The 21,123-nt window shown below is 35.4% G+C and overlaps 2 protein-coding genes across 5 annotated transcripts; both read left to right on the top strand.

Annotated features, from left to right (window-relative positions):
* Positions 1-3,868: 3,868 nt before the first annotated feature.
* Positions 3,869-9,073, top strand: LOC104242451 (fibrillin-5, chloroplastic). 4 transcript variants are annotated; one of them, XM_009797500.2, is made up of 7 exons: positions 3,873-4,292; positions 4,605-4,720; positions 4,854-4,976; positions 5,453-5,551; positions 5,635-5,679; positions 8,537-8,610; positions 8,746-9,073. In XM_009797500.2, exons 1-7 carry the CDS (start codon positions 4,019-4,021, stop codon positions 8,828-8,830), a joined length of 816 nt encoding a protein of 271 aa, XP_009795802.1. In that variant the 5' UTR covers positions 3,873-4,018; the 3' UTR covers positions 8,831-9,073. The 4 variants fall into 4 exon arrangements, with proteins under 4 accessions (XP_009795804.1, XP_009795805.1, XP_009795803.1 ...); XM_009797502.2 differs by lacking the exon at positions 8,746-9,073 and having other exon boundaries at positions 3,869-4,292; positions 5,635-5,714; XM_009797503.2 differs by lacking the exons at positions 8,537-8,610; positions 8,746-9,073 and adding an exon at positions 8,175-8,403 and having other exon boundaries at positions 3,869-4,292; positions 5,635-5,714.
* An 8,900-nt stretch (positions 9,074-17,973) lies between these two features.
* On the top strand, positions 17,974-20,762 carry LOC104242450 (actin-7). Its single transcript, XM_009797499.2, has 5 exons — positions 17,974-18,088; positions 18,887-18,957; positions 19,087-19,480; positions 19,565-20,178; positions 20,280-20,762. The coding sequence occupies exons 2-5, from the start codon at positions 18,898-18,900 to the stop codon at positions 20,343-20,345; spliced, it is 1,134 nt and encodes a 377-aa protein (XP_009795801.1). The 5' UTR covers positions 17,974-18,088; positions 18,887-18,897; the 3' UTR covers positions 20,346-20,762.
* Positions 20,763-21,123: the final 361 nt, after the last annotated feature.

Consider the following 21,123-nt stretch of genomic DNA (forward strand, 5'->3'; position numbering starts at 1 on the left):
TGAAGTTTGGCTATAAATAAGAGGGCTAGACACAATTAAAAGGGAGAGCTTGACAGAAGTAGGGGAGAATTCCGAAAATATCGAGAGAGAATAGGAGATTTTCTGAATATTAAGAGAGATTTGAGGATTTTTCGGAACAGAAAAAACATTCTAGAAATTTAAAGAGAGAGTAGTATACACCCGATATACAATCTGAATACACTGGATATACGGATTCAGAAATTAAGGGTTAAACATTAACTGGTCTTTCAATCTGAAAAAGATTCACTTTGTTTCTGCCCGTTGATTATTGTTGGTGTTTCTGGATTTTCATTTGGTTTGTTCTTTGAGTTTGGTTGGTTATTTGCTACTACTTCACTGGTTGTTGCTGGATTTCTGCTCGGTTTTTTAAATCTGTTGCTGGGTGTTGTTGTTGTTGTTGTATGCTATTGCATTCCTGCTGATCTTCCTTTTCTTTTGCTTCCAATATCAGGTACACAACTAACACGCTGGTTGTTGTAAACTGAACATGAAGCATGAATATGAAATGAAGAGTGGAAGTTCTGAATTATCTTAGTTATATTCTGAATTTTATTTGTATATATACATTATTTAGCTTCCTCTAAATCGGAATCATGTAGTTGTTTAATATATATAATGGAACATCTGACAGTAGCTTAGTGGACGAACTGTCTATGTATTGCCTAAAAAATAAATAAATGGTGTAGTAACTCTGTCCAGTTAGTTCGTTATTGTTGGATGATTATCATGTCTCAAAAAGCATGTTAGCTGATTTAGACTATTCTTAAACATTCAACAGTTAGCTCATTAAACGAATAGACCGTTTCGGAACTTGTAGGAATATTGTTTAGCTAGATACTATTGGTTAATTTCAGCATGTAAATGGTTTAGGATTAAAATTAGATTGCCAATTTTTTTTTAATTTGACAAATTGTGAGCATGCCTAATATAATGTAACTAGGTAGTAACATGTGAATGAGATGACCCAGGTCCAGTTTTGTGCCATACACGTTGGGCCTGGGTCCACGTTGGCCAACGGGCTGTCCATATTGTGCTTACATTCTGATTTAACAAATTGCGTTCGGAACCCGACTATAACAACTCATAAGCATGTAAATAAATTAGGACATTTTCTCTTTCATTTTTTAGAGACAAATTTAATAGAAAAAATGTAGGCAATTTAAGATTATCCTTTTAAAATAAATGAGATGAGCCTCACCCAATAAAACGCACAAGTTGCGGGGCCCTCAATAAATGGTTAATAATTGTATAGACTTCGGGATCGGTCGTTTAGCAAATTTCACGGCCTTACCCAAAATAATGATACGCTAGTCGCTTTAGGCGCGCCTTTAACAATTTATTTTCTTAAACTCGGGTGCACATTTATGTGACCCAAATTCAAATCTCAATAGAGTCGAAATATGTCGATAACCACGGGTACATTGATGTGACGTGGTTCGAGATATATTTTCACGATGTTGCAATTCTCTGTTAAAATAATAATAATGATAAAAGCGGTTAAAAGTTAAAATTCGCACATATGTTCAACATGTATTATATCAGATAATCAAGCCGAATATGACAGTTGAGCGACCGTGCTAGAACCACGGAACTCGGGAATGCCTAACACCTTCTCCCGGGTTAACAATATTCCTTATCCGGATTTCTGGCGCGCAGACTGTTAAACAAAGTCAATATTTTCCTCGATTCGGGATTCAACCGGTGACTTGGGACACCATAAATCTCCCAAGTGGCGACTCTGAATCTTTAAATAAAATCTTGTTTCGATTGTCCCTTAATTGGAAAAACTCCCTTCCGCGCCCCTTCGCGGCGGCGCGGGCAAAAAAGGAGGTGTGACAGACGGTAAGAGGCGACTCTGAGCACTTTCCGGTTGAAATGGGGTTACACCAAGGCTCTGCGCTCAGTCCATTCTTATTCGCCCAGGTGATGGATGCGTTAACAAATCATATACAGGGGGAGGTGCCATGGTGCATGCTATTTGCCAATGACATAGTTCTGATCGATGAGTCACGAACCGGTGTTAACGAGAGACTAGAAGTTTGGAGACATACTCTTGAGTCTAAAGGTTTCAAGCTGAGTAGAACGAAGACGGAATACTTGGAGTGTATTTTCAGCACTGAGCCGGGGGAAGTGGGCGTGGATGTGAGGCTTGAATCACAGGTTATCCCAAGTAGAGGAAGCTTCAAGTACCTTGGGTCAGTTATCTATGGGGGAGGGGAGATTGATGAAGATGTCGCACACCGTATTGGGGTAAGATGGATGAAGTGGAGGTTAGCATCCGGAGTTTTGTGTGACAAAAGAGTGCCAACAATACTCAAAGGTAAGTTCTATAAAGCGGTGGTTAGACCGGCCATGATGTATGGGACGGAGTGTTGGCCTGTTAAGATCTCACATATCCAAAAGATGAAAGTAACTGAAATGAGACTGTTGAGGTGGATGTGCGGGCACACCAGGATGGACAAGATTAGAAATGATGATATTCGGGAGAAGGTGCATGTGGCTCCCATTGATGACAAGATGCGAGAAGCGCGGCTCAGATGGTTCGGGCATGTAATGAGGAGAAGCCCAGATGCTCCAGTGAGGAGGTGTGAGCGACTGGTTGTGGAGGGCACGAGAAGAGGTAGAGGGCGGCCTAAGAAGTATTGGGGAGAAGTGATCAGGCAGGATATGGCGAGACTTCAGATTTCCGAGGACATGACACTTGATAGAAATTTGTGGAGGTCGAGTATTACAGTTGTAGGCTCGGAGCTAGTTGAGTCTTGCATTACTTTGTTCCATTGTGAGCCTAGTCTGGTAAGGTTTTAATCGAAAATTACTAGGGGCATTGTCGTGTCTTAATATTTTCTCTTTACGGTGCTAGATCTATTTACTAGTCATCTTTTCTGCCTTGTATTTTTCTTATGCATTTTAGGATCCTATTTTTCCTATAATCTCTATGGTGAAACTAATATTCTCCCCTTTTGTTTTTTTGTTTTTCTTGTTTTTCTTATTATCTTGAGCCGATGGTCTTTCGGAAACAACCTCTCTACCCCTTTGGGGTAAGGGTAAGGTTTGCGTACATATTACCTTCCCCAGACCCCACTTGTGGGATTTTCCTGGGTTGTTGTTGTTATTGTTGTTGTATCTTAAATAAGAATAAAAACGCAAGGCTATGAGGCCATAGATCTGTAAATGAAAAGAGATTCTATAAATAAATGAATCATGTAGCCAGCACTTTTTATACAGCTGCTGCTGGTCAAAAAAGGAAACTACAACAAACTATATAAAATTACAGGTTACAATTAAATAATAATGTGTGTACCCCTGTATGTTGTTTAGTGGAGTACTTGGAAATACAAAACTCACAAGAATGAAAAATTAAGTACAAAGTTGCTATACATATAAGTTCGTAAATTATCCATCAATAAAGTGCATAAAAATTATAAAAACTATAATTTAATTATTAACTTAGATAGTACTATTTTTTCTTCATTTATCTAATACTTAGTGACAAAATTACTTGACAACTTTGATGATAAAAGATAACAGTTCAACCACAACATACCCAGTATATTCTCATAAGTAGGGTTCGGGGAGGGTAGTATGTGACCATATCTAGGGAAGATAAAGAAGTTGTTTCCGAAAAACCCGCAACTCAATAAAGCAAAATCACAAACCACATACAACGAAATAGTTACAACAACCAGAAAAATAAAATCGAAGCAAAGAAAACATGATGTAATAATATCGATTTAAAAATAAGGAACACAAAAAATAACGATTATTTGATAAAATAATTATGATATTTCGCAAAATGAGCAGACACCACAGTTTTCACAAATACAAATATTAAATTGAAAACAACAAATCCAAGTAGAGCTATGCCAAACATTACCACAAGGACAAGATAGATATCTTTTGGCAAAACCAGTCTTTACTTCGTCTTCTTCTCAAAAGGCCTAAATAAAAAAGACCAGAACCTTATACTCCATTAATTTGAGCTCATCTTATTAGTCCAATGGCCACAAAGCTTGTAGTAAAGCCTCAAATCACAGTTTCACACCTGTCTCCTCCATTACCAAACTCCATTGAAATGCTGAGAACTCAAAGAAGTACTGTCTCAGCCACTAATAATAATAATAAGAAGTTTTCAAGATTTGGGGATTGGTCATTTGCACAAAGGACCATTTCTCTAAACAAAGCTGCAGAACAACAGAATGTTCAAGTCTCAGAATCAGATTTCAGAGCTGATGCTTCCCAAATCAAGATTGAACTTTATGATGCACTTCAAGGTAATTGCTTCATTGACTTCTTTCTACTTTTTAACCCCCCACCCCACCCCACCCCACCCAAGTGCTGACCCAGTATTTTGTATCAAGGAATGTGTGTAAATAATCTATCTCGAACCTAGTAATTTATCTTGTCCTACACTTCAGAACCCATACGCTCAAAATTCTCAAGTCTGCCATCATATCATTTTTCAAGATGAAAATTTCTAGACTATGAAAGAAATTAACGATATCACAATAATATATTGTGTTTATATTAGTTTTATCAATATATTCATTTTTATTTATATTTGTTTTTTTGAAAATATTCTTTAGGAATTAATAGAGGAATATTTGGAGCCTCATCTGACAAAAAATCTGAAATTGAGGAGTTGGTCAAGCAACTGGAGTCTCAAAATCCAACTCCTGAACCAACCTCATCTCTAGATAAGGTGATGTGGTAGTGTGCCATACCATAATAATAATTTTTTAAAAATCTTTTTTCTATACAAATCCAGTTGAATTGAATTGCTGTACATTTATGAGTGAAATAATAAATGATTTGGAACTCTTGGAATTGAATAGGTAGCTGGAAGTTGGAAGCTTATATACAGTACTATAAGCATTCTAGGATCAAGAAGAACAAAATTAGGATTGAGAGATTTTATCACACTTGGGGATTTGTATCAGAATATTAATACTTCTGAGGTATGTTTTTCATAAGATGCTATGGACTTCTGTTTTTTTTTAATTGTTTGTCTTATGGTTATATTTGGGCAAAACTTCACTTTTTGGGGACTTATTAGAGCAATTTGTTATTGGGTCATAAAAAGATAAAATGAGTTATTTATTCTTTTTTTTAATTTAATAAATAAAAACAATTTATTCCCACCCTTTCCTAAAAACTGTACTATAAAAAGTATTTAGGTTTTTTCCCATCTTAACTCTTTATTGCTACATAGCAACATGAGAAATTAAAATCTAAAAAAAAAATTCTCATGTTTGAGAAATTTTACACTTTCGGTATAACTATAAAATGAAAATTGGGAATTCTTAGGAACAAATGGAGTATATAGTTAAGAAATTTGTATTTCTGCAACATGATATATTACAGATTATTACTGTTTATTTGTTATTTTGTCATTTTGGACTAATTCAAAACATTTTAATGATGATAAATGGAGGGAAAAGCTGTGAATGTGATAAAGTTTAATGCCAGAGGATTAAGTTTATTGAGTGGAGAGCTAAGGATCGAAGCCAGATTCAAGATTGCATCCAAATCAGTTGAGATTTCTCTACCTTTTTTCAGATACTCATTTTTTGTTTATTTCCTCTTTCTGGTTTTTGATTTGATTTTTCACTGTAGAGAGTTGCCATTTTCTACAACAGTTCTGCAATAACACCAGACCAGGTATGAATTAACAATGTTTCCTTCATTGCGAAAAGGTAATTCTAATTAGTTTTCTAGGGGCAAAATTAGAACTATCATTGTCCAAAATAACTACACAGAATTTTCTTTTAAAATTGAAAATCAGATGAAAAAACTACTTGCCTACAAAAGTGGTAGTAGTATTTTGCTTCTAGTAGACGGGCGATGTGCACAAATAGCAGATGTAATGATCCGATCGGTTATTTTGAGTATTAGAGCCACGTCCCCTTTTTGATGCTTCTCACTTTTTTATTTTTTTATTTTAATGTTTTGTGATTTACGGGGATGATTGGTTTGGTTTCAGAAAAGTTTGATTATTTTTGGAAACTTAAGTTATCAGAGTAGAGTCAGGGGATAAAAATGTTATATGCACATTGTGTTTGTAGCAAATAAATGAATGCGCGACATGTGTGTTATAAAGTTAAGTAATAATGTATTTTCCACTTTAATATATGACTCTTATAATTAATTGCTATATATATGATGTAAACGCTATGTGCGGATTATCTTCCACAAAAAGCAAGAACAAGCATTTGTAAATTGAAATGCTCGGAATTTGTTAATTTTTTGTGTTAGTTTTAAGTTATAAAACTATTCTCATAAACTCAATTGTCGTGTCTTATATCATCCTTCAAACAAAAAATAGTGCAATTATCCTTTCAAAAAAAGGAAAACCATGATTTTTTGGACGGAGGAATTATACATTAAATTAGTTTAAAAATATTTTTTCCAGAAACAAAGAGAGAGAAAAATGTTAGGACCGAAAAATCAGGTGTCATGCAGAAGCTAGCAAAACAAACTTTCAACAACGATAAATAAGATAACAAAAGAGAAATTTACCAAAAGAGACACAAACATATAACGTGGTTCGGTCAACTGACCTACATCCACGGCGGAGATGAACAATCCACTATATAAAAAAGAGAGTACAAAATATCGAGAGAACAACCTCACGAAGAGGCAAACACAAGTGACACACTAACACTTGTCCCGTAAATTTCTCCCCCTAAACACTACTCTCAAACCCCATATGGTTACATTGTGGATGCTGCTGAATGAGAAGGAAGGATCCTCAATTTATAGAAGTCCAAACCTTTTCCTACAAGAAAAAGACTAGCCAAGTATAGGAGAATTATAATTTCCTTCTACAAAAAGGAAAATCCAATTAAGGTAATTATATTGTCCTTTCCTTCAACAAATAGGAAAACCAAATATGGTAAGAAAATTATGGCAAACACCTAACAATTCTCCCCTCTTGGCCGGAATTTTCTGACAAAATAAACTTGATCCACCTTTTTCACATAGCTTTCAACAGGTCGCATCTCCAAATCTCCACCACAAAGTTTGTCTCAACATGCGTAGCACACCGGTCAAATTTTTCGGAAAAAAAATTACGATTATCGTCAAATATGTTGCAGCTAGAACTGAACCCGTCAAGATGAACCTATCTTGAACCTCGCTCTGATACCACTTGTTAGGACCGAAAAATCAGGTGTCATGCAGAAGCTAGCAAAGCAAACCTTCAACGACGATAAATAAGCCAACAAAAGAGAAATCTACCAAAAGAGACACAAACATATAACGTGGTTCGGTCAACTGACCTAATCAATCCACTATATAAAAAAGAGAGTACAAAATATCGAGAGAATAACCTCACGAAGAGGCAAACACAAGTGACACACTAATACTTTTCCGGTAAAGTTCTCCCCCCTAAACACTACTCTCAAACTCTATATGGCTACATTGTGGATGCTGCTGAATGAGAAGGAAAGATCCTCAATTTATAAAAGTCCAAACTTTTTCCTACAAGAAAAACGACTAGCCAAGTATAGGAGAATTATAATTTTCTTCTACAAAAAGAAAAACTCAATTAAGGTAATTATATTGCCCTTCCTTTAACAAATCGGAAACCAAATATGGTAAGAAAATTATGGCAAATACCTAACAATATGATGAAAATCCTTCGAATATGCTGACAAAGGCGGTGGTTGCAGATAAACATGAATTTTGTAGAAAATTGGCAGGCATGAAGCCTGTCAATAGTTCCTCTACTTAAAGACACCTTTGGCCCCTTGGCTGGAGGGGAAGTTTGTTGGGCACATGCCCATATTGTCCAGCCAAAGGTCCAATGGCCTAATCCTATTCTCTTTTGGTTTTCATTCCTATTCGAAATTGGATTCGGTGTTTATTTCTATTTTGAGTGAGTTTTGGCTTTAAGAGAAAGCACCACTCATGATCTATAAATAGGACAACCTTGGAGAATTATTCTATGCTCATTGATACAAGTCTTTGAAAGACTTAAGCACATAAGAGTGATTTTTGAGAGAGCTTTCATCAAGAGAGAAGAGAGAAGAAAAGTATTTGTTTTGCTGCAGATTTTTATTCCGACCAGCCAATTTCAAATTACATTAACAGATTCGCTAATCGTTGGATCGGGCTGAAATATTGACTGAGTGTTCGTAACATCTTGTTCTTAGATTTGAACGGTGGAGATCGGATTTGGAGGCTCGTAGCATCTGGACTTCGAGCCTCGAACATCAGCTTTATTTTGTGGATTCTCCTCTTTCTTCAATTGATTAGTTGTTGCTCGTGTTGCTATTGTTGCTCCATGTTTGACACTTGTTGTGTAACCAATTTGGAGAACTTTTGTAGTCCTCTTATTGTTATAGTGGAGTTTTTTGGATCTTTGTGATCCCGTGGTTTTTACCTTAGATTTGAAGAGTTTTCCACGTTAAAATTTGGTGTTCTTTATCTTCTTTATTTTTGGGTTTACCTCTTCCTCGACATATCAAAAAAAACTACTACTACTATTTAATTTTTATGCTTGCAATTGGAACAGTTGATGAACGTGTTTCAGAAGAACTACGATCTTCTTCTTGGCATCTTCAACCCTGAGGGCTGGCTTGAGATTACGTATCCTTTATTCGCTAACTTTAAGCTCTTATTATAATTCATTTTCTTTTTCATTTTCTATTATGTATTTTACATCACTAACTTAAAATGGTAGGTAGAGGAAAAATCTATTATCCTTAATCTGAAAAAATGCAGATATGTTGATGAGAATTTGAGGATAGGCAGAGATGACAAGGGCAACATTTTTGTTTTGGAGAGATCACAGGAGGATAAACTTTGAGAATTCATGATTTACATTAACCTAATTCTCCTGCCCTTTTTTCCCTTATTTATAATGTAAATTCCAATACACCCTTCATACATATATAGAAGAAATAATCCCACTTATAGATATGTTATCACAATAAACTGATACTTCCTCTGTTTTAAAAAAGAATGGACTTTTTACTATTTAAAGAGTTAAACAAGATTATTTTAATCATATTTTTTTCGCAAATAGTTATTGAATATTCTGAATTATTAATTATTGTGACTTATAGTACTTTTTATGTAGTTTCTCAATATGTAAATTTTGTTTCAATAAGCTTAGAGAATCTATATCAAAATTCACACAAAAAATTAGTCAATTTGACCCTTGTACTTTACAAAGGTTCAAACAAATTAAAAGGAAGGGAGCAAGAGAATTGTGCACGATTTCTTTAGTTCTAATGAGAAACGTTCTTAATTAATCAACCTAATAGTTTCCTAAGTATCAAAGTCAAAGTCTACATTGTGGAGATATAATTTTCTATTTGTAAGTCATACAACTAAAGTCTTTGAACATTATGATAAATGTAAATATGCTGAGGTCGAAAGCCGTGTTGCACGACGTTATTAATTAAGTACTTTGTTTCATATCTTTTTAAATTTTATTTCTTTGTCTAATTGATTTCTTAAAGTATTGATCCATCTTCCGAAGGAGCAAGCCGCCGGCAACTTTTGTGAAGGAGTCAATTAAGATGTAAAATGATAAATTATATATTATATAGTGAAAACATGGGAAACAATATCAAATTAGACAAACAAAAAACGTTTCATCTAAAAAGTTTCCTCCTAGTTTTACTATAAAAGGGCTAAATTTGTTTATGTACTGTCAATATTACTCAATTTTGTCCTTTATTACATTTTTGGTTCACAGGTATCGTTATTGCCAGCAAATCGTTCAAAGCTCCAACGTGAAATAGGTGGACTTCACTTCTCCAAATTTTTCGAGAAAAATATATATCCAAGTTTACCCCTCCAAGTTTGACACCAACAGGTGTCAAAAGCAAAAACGAGATTTTTCCTAATTGCAAGGGTAATATTAGACTAAAGTCTAACAACAAAAAATTGTTCAATTTCAAATAGTACATGAACAAATCTGACTGTTACTATATGTTACTCCTTTCATCTTAAAAGACGTTGACAATTCTAAGAAATATTATTGCAATTATTTTTCCTGATAAATTCCAATAATATTCTAATATTATTGTAATATTGCAATTACTATATTATTTATTTAAATAATATATTATAAATTTCAAAACAACTATAAATATAGTTAAAAAGATCTTAAAAATATTTGAATCTCAAATAATAATATTGACATTTACTAACAAGAAAGCTCTAATAGTTTTGCATCTACATTTACTATTTGTAGACAGTTACTGTTTTCAGTGAACTTTTTGATATTGTGGCTGAAAAGACAAATAAGCTGCCTTGATGCTGAACTTATAACCCTTGCTGCACTTTCCCAGTTCCACCTTGTAATTACTGTTTCATTAGTAGTTAACGAAAAAATGTACTTCTTGACTCGAGCAAATACCATCTCAGTGAAACATACTAAAAACAAAAACAGAAACCAAAGAAAATGAAACAGAAAAACAGGTAAAGAAAAAAAATAAAAGAGTGAAAAAGGGACAAACGGATATGTCTGGTCTGAATAAGCCGTTCACGGCGTTGCACCCAACATGCGGGGAAACACTAGTTTGTTCGTTTACTTGGCACCTTTACTTGGCACCTTTACTTTTTACGCCTTTTAAGAAATAATAAATAAAATGCATAATTTACTATGATACCCATATTAATTGATGCATATTTTATTAGATTTGAGAAAATGATTTGAAATAAGTAATAAATATTGTGGGTATAACATGAAAAAAAAATTATATTCTCTTGATATGCGTAAAGTGACAAGTAAAAATGAAAATCTATTTTTAATATACATGCCAAGTAAAAGTGAACGGAGGAAGTAGTTACTAAAGGATTATAATTTAATATATAAGCTATCCATTCATTAATGGATAAATCACGAAAAAAGTATATAGTATAATCTCTTCCAAAAATAATATCCGATAAATCATACAATATATTTTTTGTATATTAATATATATTTATATTTTATATATTTGGCTAGCATATATAATTATTTTTGGCGGACGACAAATGTGTAACTTGCCCTTCCATGACAATTGTGACAAAATCTTCAATTAAACCCAAATAAGAATGGGAAAAAGTCTATGAGAAATGGGCTAAGGGAACGAACGGCTGAGATTAAATCGAACACGTCAAAAGATAAAGAGGGGAGTACGTGCTTGAAAGGTTGTCAATGACAGGTCATGCACACTCCTCTCTTTTCCTGTAATGGTTGAAATTATTCCCACACCAATCTGGCATTTAAATAATTTGACAAAAGAAATACAAAAAAGTTTCTACTTTAAGCTTTCAGAAAATTGACAAAATATTCTTGGCCGGAATTATGGTTGGCATTCAGTAATGAGTTTACTTGCTTTCTCACTTGTACATTTCTTTTTGCTAATAACTCGCATTTATTTTACCAAGTTACCTTTCTTGATATCTCATTATAGGATTTTATTTTTGATAGTTCGATATTTCATTTGTATGAAAGAATGTTGAATTCTTGAATTGATTAGTCTGCTTATAAAAAGTTGTCGTTTTATTTTCGGGAGGCAAAAGCTGGTTCAGAAACTAATTGTAATCTGCAGTTGAAAATAGAAATTTTCACATGAAAATATCTCATTGTCACAATGCATAAGCTAAGGCAATTTGAACTCTATTGAATAGACACTAGGTTTACTACTATTGGAAGTATTGGAAATCAGTTAGTTATTAGTAGTTAGACGTAGACTAATTAGTTAGTTAATCTAATTAGTTAGGACTAAAGTGTGAATATTAGAACTTAGAAAGGTCATAGTTATTATGTCGTGTTGTTGTATATATCAGTTAGTTACTACAGTAATAAAGCAGTTGGAAAAATTCCCAAACACTGTCTTCTTCTTCTTCTTCTTCTTCTTCACGCTAAAGCTCTCTCTAATGGCAGATTTTTGACATGGTATCAGAGCCATGGAGACTGATTCGTGAAGCTTTTTACCGTCATATGACCAATTTCCTACTCAATTGAATTGAGCAGTGTTAATTTCAACAATTCTGTGCTTAATCGTGAAGATCGATCTCTGAAACTTGTGCGTCAATGGCGACTGAGAATATCGACCATACGCCTCCTCTTTTCCTTCAACCTTCTGATATACCTGGATTGATTCTAATTCCAATTCAGCTCATAGGTTCAGAGAACTATGGACTGTGGAGTATATCGATGCGACCTGCTCTTAAGACCAAAAGGAAGCTAGGGTTTGTAACAGGAAAATGTGCTAACGAGATGTACAAGGATGCTCTTCTGGAGGAGTGGGAGACTTGTAATGCGATAGTACATTCCTGGATAATGAACTCTATTTCGAAGGACCTGCTCAGTGGAATCATCTACGCATCGGATGCACATGCAGTCTGGGAGGACCTCAAGGAGCGTTTTGATAAGGTGAATCGAGTACATATTTTTCAATTGCACAGATCGATCTCAAGATTATCACAAGGATCGACTCTGTATCTGTCTATTTTACTAAGTTGAAGGAGTTATGGGCTGAATATGATGTTCTAGTGCCATTTCAAGACTTTGGTTGTCCTAGATCTAAGGAATACATGACTCATTTGCATCAACAAAGGGTGATGCAATTTCTAGATGGGCTAAATAATATATATGAGCAAGCTCGTCGACAAATTTTAATGAAAACTACTGAACCAACTCTTAATCAAGCATATGCACTAATCATTCAAGATGAAAGTCAGCAATCGATGGGAAGTATTTCTATGGCTGATAAAGGAGATCCACTGGCTATGCAAGCTGGTAGAGGACATGGGTACAGAGGAAAGAAACAATTCCCACAATGTGACCATTGTCGTATGAAAGGCCACACAAAAGAAAATTGTTTTAAAATCATTGTCTATCCGGAAGACTTTAAGGGAAGAAAACCTTTTCAACCTAGAGGAACACTTACTGCAGCTAACTATGTAGAGGGATCAATAACTCAACCTTCACAAGCAGCAACACAGTTTAAGGGAGACTACTTCTTCACAGAAGCTCAATATCAACAAATTTTGGGATTGCTCAACAACAAAGACTCACCAAGTGAAGTTACAACTCAGGCTAATAATGCAGGTAACGTTACTACACTATCCTCTAATGTAGAAGCTTTGAATGAGCTGAAAGTTTGATGGATTGTGGATTCAGGAGCCACACACCACATATCCTCTACATTAGACTTGATGAGTGATGTGAGCAAAATAACTGATAAGGGAAGAGAAAAAGTTACACTGCCAAATGGAGGTTGTGCAAAAATAGAACATATTGGGAGCTCTTTTTTGTCAGCTATTGATAAACTGAAAAATGTGCTTCATGTGCCTGATTTTAAGTTCAACCTAATGTCAGTGTCCAAACTAACCAGAGATCTGAGTTGTGCTGCCATATTTTTACTTGAACTGTGTGTGTTTCAGGATCTTTACAATGGCAGGATGAAGGGAATTGGTAAAGAAGATGAAGGATTATATGTGCTGAAGGGAAAAGGAATCAGACAACTAGCAGCTCATGTTGGTATGAAGGTCTCAACTGGAGATACAGAGGATCTATGGCATATACGGCTTGGCCATGCCTCTATTCCTGTAATGTAGCATGTTCTTTTCTTGCAGATAAAGTAGATAGTGAGATACAAAATAAATGTTATGTTTGCCCCTTGGCAAAACAGTGTAGGTTAAGCTTTCCAGATAGTGAAAAAAAGGAGTAATAGACCTTTTGAACTTGTTCACATGGATGTTTGGGGACCATACAAGAAGGCAACTCATGACAGGAAACACTATTTCCTTACAGTTGTTGGTGACTTCTCAAGGGCTACTTGGATTTTTTTGATGCAGTTTAAGAATGAAACTATCATTTTCTTGAAGCAATTTGTGCATGATTAAAACATAGTTTGATACTTGTGTTAAGATTTTAAGAACTGATAATGGGACATAGTTCTTTAATAAACAGTGGAGTGATCTTTTGAGATCACAAGGTGTTATTCATCAAAGTAGCTGTGTCTATACCCCTTAACAGAATGGGGTAGTTGAGAGAAAACATAGATACATACTTAACACTGCTAGAGCTTTAAGATTTCAGAGTAATGTTCCAAGTCTCTTTTTGGGGGAATGTGTACAAACAACAATATACATCATAAACAGACTACCTTCTAAGATCTTAGATGAAAAGAGCCCTTTTGCTATGTTGCATGGTAAAGAACCCTCTATAGTTCATCTAAGAGTCTTTGGGTGTTTATGTTATGCAACTAACTTGGTGATAGAGGACAAATTTGCTGTTAGAGCTAGAAAAGCTGTACACATGGGATATTCCACCACCCAAAAAGGATATAGGTTATATGATTTAACCACTAAATATTTCTTTGTTAGCAGGGATGTATCCTTCAGGGAGTCTGAATTTCCATTCAGGAAAATGCACTTATATTCTAACTCACAGGACAATCTAGAGGCCAGTTTTTTGCAGCTTGATTTACCAACTTCTAAATCAATTGGACCAACAGTTAGGCATTCAGAGGAAAGTCCAGTCTCACATGAAGGATCAAGAGGTTCTATTCCTCCTGAACCAGTCATAGATCATCATGATGCAGATATTGGACATGCCTTAAACATGGAGGAGATAGATGAATCTGCTGCAGATGAACCTGATGCAGATGAAATATTCATGATGCAGAAGTACACAATGATCATGTCCAGTTAGAGGACATTGATGTTGCAGATGTTGTTGCTCCAAATGCTGAATCAAGCTCCAATATATCTGATAGACAGTCTGTGCCTGGAAGACAATCTCAAAGAGTGAAACATCTTCCTATATGGCAAAAGGATTATGTGGTGCAACTTTAAAAATCATCACAATGCAGTTATCCAATATCTAATTTTTTGTCATATGAAAAAATGTCTCCTAAGTACAAGAGTTATGTCTCTATCTTCTCAGTGTTAAGAGAATCTTATACCTTCAAGGAAGCTTTTAAAGATGAGAGGTGGATTACTGCTATGCAACATGAGGTGCAAGCTCTAGAGGACAACAGAACATGGGAAGTAGTAGATTTGCCTCTTGGAAAAACTTCTATTGGCTCTAAGTGGGTTTACAAAATAAAGTTTAAAGTTGATGGGGAAATAGAGAGGTTCAAAACTCGACTGGTGGCTAAAGGGTACAATCAACAGGAGGGATTAGACTATGATGAGACGTTTTCACCAGTAGCAAAAATGGTGACAGTTAGGTCTGTGATTGCTTTGGCAGCTTCAAAAGATTGGACTTTATACCAGATGAATGTGTTTAATGCTTTTCTTCAAGGTGACTTATTAGAAGAAGTATATATGGACTTGCCAAAGGGATTTCAAAGGCAGGGGGAGCAGAAGGTATGCAAACTGCTAAAGTCCCTATATGGTCTCAAACAGGCCTCCAGACAATGGAATCTGAAACTCACAGAAGCCTTAGTGAGTGTAGGTTTTGTACAGAGTACTTTTGATTACTCTATGTTCACAAAGAAATCAGGAACAAATATTGTGATCATTTTTATCTATGTGGATGATCTATTATTGACTGGGAACAATAAAGAGTTGATTGATGAAGCTAAGGCAACTCTACACCAGCAGTTCAAACTTAAAGACTTGGGAGAATTGCGATATTTTTGGGCATTGAAGTTCTGAGGTCCAAACATGGGATTTTACTTAACCAAAGAAAATACTCTTTGGAACTTATCTCTGAGCTGGGATTGAGTGGTGCCAAACCAGTTGTGACACCTCTTGAGATTAATCAGAAACTCACAACAGTTGAATATGATTAAGCTGTTGGACTTAAGGAAGCGGACCCCTTGACAGATGTCACTAGCTATCAAAGATTGATAGGGAAACTTCTCTATCTTACTGTCACTAGGCCTGATATCAGCTATGCAGTGCAAAATTTAAGTCAGTTTATGAAACTACCTAAGAAGTCCCATATGGATGCTGCTCTTAGGGTAATGAGATATCTCAAATCTGCACTAGGGTATTTTGTTGAAGAGAGGGGAGGTAGATACTTTGACTGCTTTTTGCGACTCTAACTGGGCAGCATATCCAATGACAAGAAGATCTGTTAGTGGTTATGCAGTCAAGTTTGGTGATTCCTTAATATCATGGAAGTCAAAAAAGCAGCACACTGTGTCAAGAAGTAGTGCAGAGGCAGAATATCGTAGTATGACATCAACAATTTCTGAAATTATATGGCTACTGGGTTTGTTCTCAGAATTAGGAGTTTTCATTGTTCGACCAATCTCATTGTTTTGTGACATCAAGGGAGCAATGCAAATAGCTGCCAATCTTAGCTTCCACAAACGCACTAAACACATTGAGATCGATTGCCATTTCATTCGAGAGCACATAAAAAAGGACTGTTTACTACTCAGTATGTCTCGTCTAAGGATCAACATGCTGATCTTCTCACCAAAGGCTTACCTTCAGGGCAACATCATTTTTTACTAGGCAAGTTGGGTGTCTTGAACATTCTTCATCCACCCGTTTGAGGGGGAGGATTGGAAGTATTGGAAATCAGTTAGTTACTAGTAATTAGACTTAGACTAATTAGTTAGTTAATCTAATTAGTTAGGACTAGTGTGAATATTAGAACTTAGAGAGGTCACAGAGATTATGTCGTGTTGTTGTATGTATCAGTTAGTTACTATAGTAATAAAACAGTTGGAAAAATTCCCAAACACTGTCTTCTTCTTCTTCTTCACGCTAAAGCTCTCTCTCTAATGGCAGATTTTTGACAATTACATACGTAAACACTTAAAGTTGTCACGATTTTTTTATTTAGATAATTCAACTAGGTATTGTTCCGATTGAACACCTATAGCAAACGCTCCATACGTGAAATAATTGGCCAATTGAATTGTTGATTACATTTGGAACAAATTATTTTCACACATTGGACAGCTTTGCGTACTTCTTCCTAGATTCATCTTTCACGCCAAAGTGATTAAATTGGCTAATTATTCTACGCAAGAAACAGTTAGAGATATGAGCTTGATCTATTTCTAAACTAGTGTGAAATAACTAATTGGTACATTTTGGACATATTACATATGTTCAACCGAAACAAGGATTAGTTAATATACCTAAATGATAAATGATGACAACTTTTAGGTGTCTACTACTAATGATATAGAAATATTCTAATATTTTTGGGGAACAAAACCCAAAATTTAAATATTTAAAAATTTGATCCCACAAGGTCTAGGACTCTAGGTCATCAAAATTCTGCAAGCCAATCACAAAAGGAAGACTACAACAATATGTCCCCCTTTTTACATTATGTATGTATGATGTATCTTTACATATACTTTTTTCACAAATTACACCCCAATTTCTCAGTTAAACATGAGTTTATAATAAAATAATATGATCAAATATAAACATTGAGTACAAATAAATTCATTATCATTCTTTTATAAAAGGTTTCACCATTCCGTCTTTTATTTTATTAACTTGTTATTTTGATGACAAAAAGATTCGTGTCAATGCATTTGTCTCAAATCTTTTGTTACATTTAATATTTAGTCATAATTTACATACATTTTAATACAATGCATTATGATGTGTTGTAAATACCTCATATATTGAGATAAATAAGTTGTAAATACCTCATATATTGAGATAAATAAGTATTAACTTCAAAATTTTGCATTATTTTGAAACACAATTAAAGGAAAATAATGACAAAGAGAAAGAAAGTTCAACGATGCTTAAAAATTTCGTAAATTAATGATTATAAATCTATGGACCTTGAAAATTGATTGAAAAGCTTGTCCTTTAGCATCTTAACGTTGAAGGCAAATTTGTCATTTGGTGGTGTTGTCTTTTTAAATTTCAAATTCAAATTCCTACAACTAAACATTTACTGCAGTAATAAAATATAAAATAAAAGAAGAAGAAAAAATAATTTAAAAACTTAAATTGAGAGCCCTCTTTTGTCTCTTGGTATATAAATATGCCTCCCTATTGTTTTTAGATTCCTCATTTGTATTCTCCATTTTCCAAATACTCTCGAGAAAGCCGCAGGCCATCATCTCCGGTTGCTTTGCTACTTTCCAGTGACCTCTTTCCGATCTCCTCTCAGTTCCCGGTAAGCCAAGATCTGGTCTCTCTTAAACTTATATATTTTTTCTGTTTCTTGTAGATCTTTATGGGATTGAGCTACGTGAAAAAGCAGGAAAATTGTGATATATATGTGGGGTGCAGTTTTGAGATCTATAGAAAAAGTGGTAAAAGAGATAGGATTTCTTGATGGTAAATGGGTATTTTCTAAATCCTGGATGGTTGAATTTTGAATGGTTCTAGATTAATATGATTCGGGATCTGATGAATTGGATCCCTTATGAAATTGATCTGCTATGGATTCTCCTTGATCTACTGTTTGATTCCATTTCAAATGGTTTTGAATAGTGCAAAATAGCTCTCTTGTGGTGGCTTTTCGATAACAATCTCGAAAAGCGAAAAAGAAATCTTAAGAAGAAAAAAACGTTGTTTTTTGTTTGAATTTAGATTGATTCTCTCCTTTGTTTTTGTCCTTGGATTTATAGGATACCTCTATGTATGTATATATGTGTGTCTGTATATGAACTATATGTTAGCTGAAAATGAGCGTGGAGCATGAGCAAATTATGATTCGTAGCTTTGCTACTCTCTTTTTAAATCTCTGGTTGGATTCAAGGAGATGTTAAGTTGTAGAGTGAGAAGAATTTTGTGTCATTTAGATTTGCTATTATGTTTGCCCGATTTTTAAGATATTCACTTTGGATTCCCCTCATCTGTATTGGGATGTTATCTTCTTCTCCAATACCTACATGTATTTGTTTTGCTATTGGTTTATTACCATTTCTAGAAGTAGGAATGCTTATTAATGCTCTTTTTTAATTGGCAGTTGAATAGAAAATGGCTGACGGTGAGGATATTCAGCCCCTTGTTTGTGACAATGGAACTGGAATGGTGAAGGTCAGTTATTCTTTTAGTTTTTATGTTTTGCAAAGATGGAGTTATGATAGTTAAACACTTTATGTAAAATTTACCTTAGTCATATTCTCAGTTGTTTTTAATTTTTTGGTTTACACTTACGAAATGTAGGCTGGATTTGCTGGGGATGATGCTCCTAGAGCTGTCTTTCCTAGTATTGTGGGTCGTCCTCGCCACACTGGTGTTATGGTTGGAATGGGACAGAAAGATGCCTATGTGGGTGACGAAGCTCAATCCAAGAGGGGTATCTTGACCCTGAAGTACCCAATTGAGCACGGTATTGTCAGCAACTGGGATGACATGGAGAAGATATGGCATCATACCTTCTACAACGAGCTTCGTGTTGCCCCCGAGGAGCACCCTGTTCTTCTCACTGAAGCACCTCTCAACCCAAAGGCCAACAGAGAGAAAATGACCCAGATTATGTTTGAGACATTCAACGTTCCGGCTATGTATGTTGCTATTCAGGCTGTCCTTTCCTTGTATGCTAGTGGTCGTACAACTGGTAAGTATCAGTCTTTTCATATCCAAATCTTCTCCTTGATCGGCAATGTGTTATGAATCTGAAATTATGAGTATCTTATGACAGGTATTGTGTTGGATTCTGGTGATGGTGTGAGTCACACTGTCCCCATCTACGAGGGTTATGCTTTGCCCCATGCCATTCTTCGTTTGGACCTTGCTGGCCGTGACCTAACTGATAACCTGATGAAGATCCTCACTGAGAGAGGTTACATGTTCACCACCACTGCTGAACGGGAAATTGTCCGTGACATGAAGGAGAAGCTTGCTTATGTGGCTCTTGACTACGAGCAGGAGCTTGACACTGCCAAGAGCAGCTCCTCCGTCGAGAAGAACTATGAATTGCCTGATGGACAAGTTATTACCATTGGTGCTGAGAGGTTCCGTTGCCCAGAAGTCCTCTTCCAGCCATCCATGATCGGAATGGAAGCTGCAGGTATCCATGAGACTACCTACAACTCCATTATGAAGTGTGATGTTGATATCAGGAAGGACCTCTACGGTAACATTGTGCTCAGTGGTGGCTCAACCATGTTCCCCGGTATTGCTGATCGTATGAGCAAGGAAATCACGGCTTTGGCTCCTAGCAGCATGAAGATTAAGGTTGTTGCTCCACCGGAGAGAAAGTACAGTGTCTGGATTGGAGGATCCATCCTCGCATCCCTTAGCACATTCCAGCAGGCAAGCCTTATATTTTTATCTTCACTTGAATATTGTTTTGCCATTTTAATAAACTGCATTGAATTGTGGTACTAAACTTGACTTGTTCTGTGCTTAATCAGATGTGGATTTCAAAGGGTGAGTACGATGAGTCTGGTCCATCCATTGTCCACAGGAAGTGCTTCTAAGGTGCTGCTGCTGCTATTTTTACTTTGGTCGAGATCTTCCTTTTTTGTTTTCCTGCTTTTGCTATTATGTCGACAGTGAACTCAGGTTTGCTGTCGTAGACAGTCTTTGAAGGTGGGGCTGTGAAAGAAGGGCGATAAGACAACATTGTACTGCTGATATTGTTTCATGTTTACAGTGCAATGTGGATTATATTCTGAACACATTGAGAGGGCAACCCTCTTTTGTCTGGAAATATCCCTTCTTGAATTTCTGTACGCTTTTCTAGTAGGTTGTTGTTTGTAGTTGGGGAGAGATTGTGATGTTTTTCTTTGAATCTTTTCTTTCGTTTTCTCAGTTTTCGTGTTTTGTTATTCTATGGTACTTTTCTTGGGAACATATGTCACTATTTATTTATTGAATGAGAATTTTTGGTAGTATTTTCAGTTTTCGGATATTACTAGCATTCTCTGTGGATGTGGGAATTGACATTTCTGTGGATCATTTTTGGTGAGGCGTTGTTTTCATCGTTGTTATGTATTCTTTTGTTGCAACCAATGTCCTATTCCTCGTGGTGTTTTCAGCAAACGTTTTGAGGCTATAAAAAAGCAAAACGCCTTGACCTTACGTTTGGTGTACAAAGTTTTGCCATTATATGTGGTTTCATCTGATTTCATGGGAAAAAGCCAAACTCAATTAATTCCCATGAATTTAGATGAAACCTGGCAAAATTTTGTACACCAAACGCTATAAAACACTTGTCAAAGAATAAAAATAAGTATTGCGCTACAAACACGTTCC

Source organism: Nicotiana sylvestris, chromosome 5 (assembly GCF_000393655.2).
Source record: "Nicotiana sylvestris chromosome 5, ASM39365v2, whole genome shotgun sequence".
Taxonomy (NCBI): Eukaryota; Viridiplantae; Streptophyta; class Magnoliopsida; order Solanales; family Solanaceae; genus Nicotiana; species Nicotiana sylvestris.